Here is a 5,626-nt window from a genome sequence, read left to right as displayed (position 1 = left end):
GTTTCAGTGTGTGCAAAAAGGGATGTTCCCTGAGCAGTTCTCCATTTTCTCCCTCTAGGGAGATGCTCCCTCGTGCAGCATCCCATGGCTTTAAAGTCAGAAGACAAAGGTGAAGAGAAATGGAAAGTGCATATTTTGTCTCAAATTCTTTATGCTGTCCACCTGTCTCACATCCCTTCCTATTCATTGCTTCTTTACAGAAGAGATTTCAGCAGCATTATATACTGCTAACAAGGGAGGGAGCCAGCCCTATAAACCCCCCACCTGAGACTGAACAGAAAGATGAGAGCTTTTACTGACAAAAGACTAAGTGAAGACAAGCACTGTCCACCCAAATCTTAGCTATTGTTGGAAACATCACATATCAAGACATCCACAGCTGAAGCTATGAAAGACATAAACACATCTGCTTTCAAAGGCCCTTGCTCAAAACTGAACTGGGATGCAATAAATCAGCCCCCACATTCACACAAAAACAAACAAAAAAAAAGAAAAGAAAAAAAGAAAAGAAAGAAAGGAAGGAAGGAAGGGGAAATTCAGATTAGTCACAAAGAAGTTCCCCCGCCTGCTTCTCTGTGTGCATAAAGCAGTCTCCTGAAGGCACTGTCTTCACTTCATGTCTGCTCCCAGGACAGGAGCACCTAGTTCATCTGCCCTCTGCTCCTCCAGGCTCCTGCTGTGCTCCTGGCCCCTTCCCCAGCAGTTGCTGGCAGTGTGGCTGAGATGGAAGGACAGCCAGATGTAGAGCCAAGAAATCAAGACCAGATGGATCGTGAAAGGGAACCTGCAGAGGATGAGTGGCAGAGCTGGCAAAGAGGACAGGTTAGGAACACGCTGCACCTCGTGTCCGCGGCTGCTCAGTGGATATTACTGCTTGCCTGCTTGATTTACCTTGGTATAGATTCTCTGCAACCCTCAACGGTAAGAGCTCATGTTCAACCCATTCTCTGCTGGCCTGTAAAGCTTTGTACGGGCTTTATTTTTTTTTTTTTTAAGAAAAGAAAAAAAGATTTAGGTTTATCCCTATTCAAACCACAAGTTTTTGATCCTTTCCTTAATGATTGTAATTCTTTTTTTTTTACATTGCCTGTCCTCAAAACAACATCCAGTATTGCCCAGTGCAGGATTTGGGGACAGGTTGTCTGGAAGGGGGATCATTCCAAGAATGCTCTTTGCACTAGCCCCTGGAGGAGGGAGGTCTGCCTCCCTCCTGCTCCCTCCCCTACTTGCAGTGACTCGTGTGTATTTCCATTTAATTAAATGGGATCATCTGGGTGGATATTTGCTTTCAACAAGTGCACGTGGAAGAGTCAGAACCCAGGTTGCTCATAAACATCTCCTGAACTTTTAAAATGTACTATATGTCACAAGCTAGCTTGTGACAGCTCTAGCAAGGCCCCTGAAACATTTCAGCGCTCTCAGCCGGCACATATACTGGGCTTTAGGAGTAGTCATCTATATCTGCAGAGGACAGCGCGTGTGTGTGTGTGTACACACATGGCAAAGAGAAAGACTGATGTGGCCAGAGAGAGTTTTGTGTACATATAACAACACTGCAAACAATATAAATAACAGAGACGCTTGAAACTCGGAATACTTTAGCAAAAATTGCAGCAAATACATTTGCCTCTTTCACGTGTTTGCAGCCTGGTGGATCGTCAACAACCTTTCACTGCTATTTCAGTGCTGCTTATGCACTAGCTACTTCTCCTCCCACATCTTCTCCAGGAGCTATGTACCACTTTAAAGCTTGTTGTGCTTCGTCTTACCAGAGTTCATTCCTTCCTCCCACTGACTTGGCAGAGAAGCAAGCCAGGCATGCAACCATGCAAGGGAGGGATGGCCTCGTGCTCTGGGTCCTCTGCTGTTTAATGAAAACCCTCATGCTCTGCACAAGTTTCACTGACCCGAGTCTCACAGTGATTATTAAACTGCAGAATGATGACCGTGATAACACTGAAAGATAACACTTTTCACTCAGTTCAGTCTTCTCCTTCCACTACTTTGGGAGAGAGAAGTTGCACTGGAAGCCAACAGAGAAGGGCAAGCTATCACACTGCTCAAGATGCAGAAACCTCTCCTGGGTCACTCTCTGGTTGTGACTCCTCATCTCTCAGTATCTCTTCTGTAAAAATGTTAACTCAAATCCTCCTCCTCCAGAGGAAGATGGCAGGGGCTGGCATTGCTGCCTGTGAGCCTTACAAACCCAAGAGAGCAGCAGCTGAGGAGGGGACACAGTACATGTCTGGAGTTTCCCTTCCTCAACAGAAACAACTGAAACAGGGTGCTTGAGGAGAAGCAACTGCAGCAGATGAAAAGTCCAGGCCCTGGGAGTCACCAGAGGACCTTTTCAGTTTTAAACACATGCTATTTAAGCAGATAACCGTAGTGTCCTGTTTTGACTGCACCATGCTGTGCAGGAGTGGTCTCGTGGGCTGTACAAGGGGGGATTTCATTGCACTGGTATTACAGGGCTCAGTAGGATAACCATGAACCGACCATATAAATGTCTACAAAATAGGCAGCAGTACTAATCTGACTTGTCTCTTGGGGCAGTTTAGGGAGACGGACTTTATGGAAGTAGGGGCACAGTAGCATCAGAGTGGCAGGCTGGGTGCACTGGTCTGTGGGAGAAACTGAGAGGCTGTCCCTGTTCTTGGGAAGAGTCTCTTTCTGCTCTCCAGGGCTGGAGGGAGCCATGCTAACTTTAATAGCAAGACAATAGCTATGTTTTTTCATAGCAAGACCATATTTGATTACTTTCCATTGTCCTCATGGCTCCTAAAAAAAAAACCCCGGACCGTTCTGTGAAAACACAGTGCAAATAATGTCATGGCACATGCTCAGGAAAGTCAGCATCTGCAGCCCAGACCATGCTTAACAAAAAGGGACAGTGATCTGGTTTCTGTCATGATGCTGCCTGGAGAGCAAGCCTCAGCTGTGATTTCCAAATGAGCAAGTTAAAAAAAAAGGTAGTGATAGTCTGCTTTCACATCTGCAAGGCTTGTGAGTTCCCATCTCTGCTGGACTTACCTCCTCTTGCCACACCAGCTGGGATCAGGCCATGGCAAGCCACTCACAGGTGCAATCAGGGGGTGTGAATGACCCCCTCCCCCCCCGACGACAAATGCATGGGAGGTAAAAGCCTTGAGCAGCTGTTGGGAATTCAAAGGCTTCTAATGACCTGTTGCAGGACGGTTTTGCCTGAACAGGGCAGGAAAAGGTATAGGAGGAGTAATCGTGCAGAGGTTTAATGTAGGTGAGGAAGATACGGCCATAATCCTAGTATCTCCTGGTATGGAGAAGGTACAACCCACTTCCAGTGCACAGTCGTCTGCAATCTGTATGACACAGGCAGTCAGGCACATGATCACAACGGTCCTCACAATCAGCGCGTATTGCTACAGTCCCGAGATTTGCGCTTTGTGCAGTACAATCCTATTCCTGAAACTTCTGCTGTGTGGCACGGCTCTAGACACAATGTCCCAGCCAGGAGGAAGGCTCATGTCTGGGGATCCAGAACAGGCAAAAATGATGTGGAAACTCTGTGTGTAAATGATACAGGGAAATCTGAAGCAGTCAGTAAGGAGCACCTCTGTGCCCTCAGCCCTCCTGGCATCCTTTCCCGCACGGCAGAACAGAGAAAGAGGGGTGACTAACTTTGTTAGTAGCTCCCAGACATCCTTCCAGTCCTACAGGTATGTCCTCTCCTCAGCAGAATTTACTAGTAGATAATTGCAGTGCTTTGAGATCGCACAATAACTAGCAGAGATATGTAAAACAGGTAATGTGCATTGGTGACAATGGGGCTGATATTCTTATAATTGCTACAAGTTCGTCACCCAACCTGTCTGTGTTTAATACACCCTGTCCACCAGTGGCCAGATCGGACAGATTGCAGTGGATGTTGTTTGACCTCAGAAGCTCAGCAGTCCTGTGCTTAGCTATCATCTTTTTGGGAAACTACCTGAAAATCCCAGCTGCCTGAGCCAAAGAGTGAAATGCTCGTGCACTTGGTGCCTAGAAAAAGAGTCAGCGTAAGACTCAAGCTGCTGAGGCAATGGATAGGATCAGTAAAGCCAGGGGAGACAATTCCACCAGAGCCAGTGTGCAATAAAAGCTTGTATTTGGTAGTCAAATCCAGCCTTGCCAGTGGAGCAAGTGGCAGAGCATCAGCTGTGGCAGCACTAGAGGGTGCCAGAGCAGACCTTTCCCACCACCAGCACCCACCATCCACCTCATCCTCCGGCACAGACCGCACAGGGCAGCCCGGTTCCAACCTCCTTCCCCTGCCGCTTGCCTTTACCAGGGTGCAGCACTGAACCTGCCTATTTGCATGTCTCTGCTCACTCTCTACTCTGTTCCAACACTCCCTGTGCTCAGAGTGAAGGGGCTGCTCTGTTCCTGTAACACATGAGGCCAAATACATGAAAGTCAGCCCAACACACATCTCACCAGCCCACCTTCTCCCTTAGGAAACCTATGGCATAGGTAAAGAGAAGAACACGGAGCAGCAAGCCTAACCTTTCACTCTTTAATCAGGCAAAATGCTGAAGTGTTGTGGTTGTGAAGAGACTACAGATTTGGGCCTCCTGTGGTTAAGATGAGAGATGGGTTTGAGATGCAAAGTTCAGATTTAAAAATCTAATACAGAAGCTTGGTGTTTTGCGTATCTGATCAGTAAGATACACACTTCTGTATTTGCATTCACTTTTTCTGTTATACTCATACAATGCAAATCAATTTTAAACGTGTCTTAATGCACTTGTAAGGGAGCCACTGAGAGACACACATCCAGTAACAGCCTGACCCGAAGTGCAGGGAACCATAAAGCCAAACCCACCTCTCAGTGCCCTGCAGGAGGAGGGCGAGACAGCGGGGGCACATCTGTGTCCCCGCTCTGCAAACAGGCACCCCCGGCTGTTAGTCAGACTCGAGGGGGTCATGCAGAAGAGGCTCTGCACCTCAAGGTCCTTCCTTACTGTTTGATATGACTCAATTATGTTCACCAGGATGTTTTTCTAAACAGGACCAACATTCCTAAACAGGACCAACACTACCTGGTGTGCTCTGGAGTGCTCAGCACCGGGCTGGAAGTTGGACTTGGCTAGGAACCACTCTAAAATCCTGTTTTATAATAATGACATAAAAGCAAGTAAAGAGCAGAGCAGGCTAGCAGCAACCGTGCCAGCTGAGGCTGCCTGCGGTGCTTTTGGAGGCGCGGTCCCGGTCCCGGTCCCGGTCCCGGTGGGGAAACGAAAGTGATAGCGGCAGAAGCGAGGGCCCCGCGCGGTGCGTTAACGAGGATTTATCTTCTTTTTTTTCAGCCTCGGAGCGACGAAGTGCCGTGGACCCACATCCGGTACACAGGTGGGTGGGCATCGGGGCAGGGGGCACCCCGGGAGGGCTCCCGGGGCCCCTCAGCGCTCCGGAGCGCTGCCCCGGTTACCGGACGGCTCCCGGTTCCCCGCAGCGTTTCCTGCGGGGGGCTCCCGGGACACCGGTACCCGGCGGCAGCTCCCGGCTTCCCTACGTTGCAACCCCCCAGTACTCCGGTGCCCCCCCTGGAGGGCTCCTCCCCGGTACCCGGGAGCGCTCCCGGCTCCCCGCTCTGCCCCCCACCCAC

General features: G+C 49.2%; 1 protein-coding gene across 1 annotated transcript in view; it reads left to right on the top strand.

Moving 5' to 3' along the window:
- Nucleotides 1–723: 723 nt before the first annotated feature.
- TNFSF4 (tumor necrosis factor superfamily member 4) overlaps nucleotides 724–5,626 on the top strand; it is a 6,886-nt gene continuing 1,983 nt past the window's right edge. Inside the window, exons 1-2 of the mRNA XM_019470488.1 lie at nucleotides 724–921; nucleotides 5,328–5,370. Coding sequence (XP_019326033.1) covers nucleotides 724–921; nucleotides 5,328–5,370 — 241 coding nt within the window. The remainder of the gene's footprint in view (nucleotides 922–5,327; nucleotides 5,371–5,626) is intronic.

This window comes from Aptenodytes forsteri, unplaced genomic scaffold (assembly GCF_000699145.1).
Source record: "Aptenodytes forsteri isolate BGI_AS27 unplaced genomic scaffold, ASM69914v1 Scaffold95, whole genome shotgun sequence".
Classification (NCBI taxonomy): domain Eukaryota; kingdom Metazoa; phylum Chordata; class Aves; order Sphenisciformes; family Spheniscidae; genus Aptenodytes; species Aptenodytes forsteri.
Note: the sequence above shows the minus strand (reverse complement) of the source record. Positions and strands in the feature narration are given on the sequence as shown.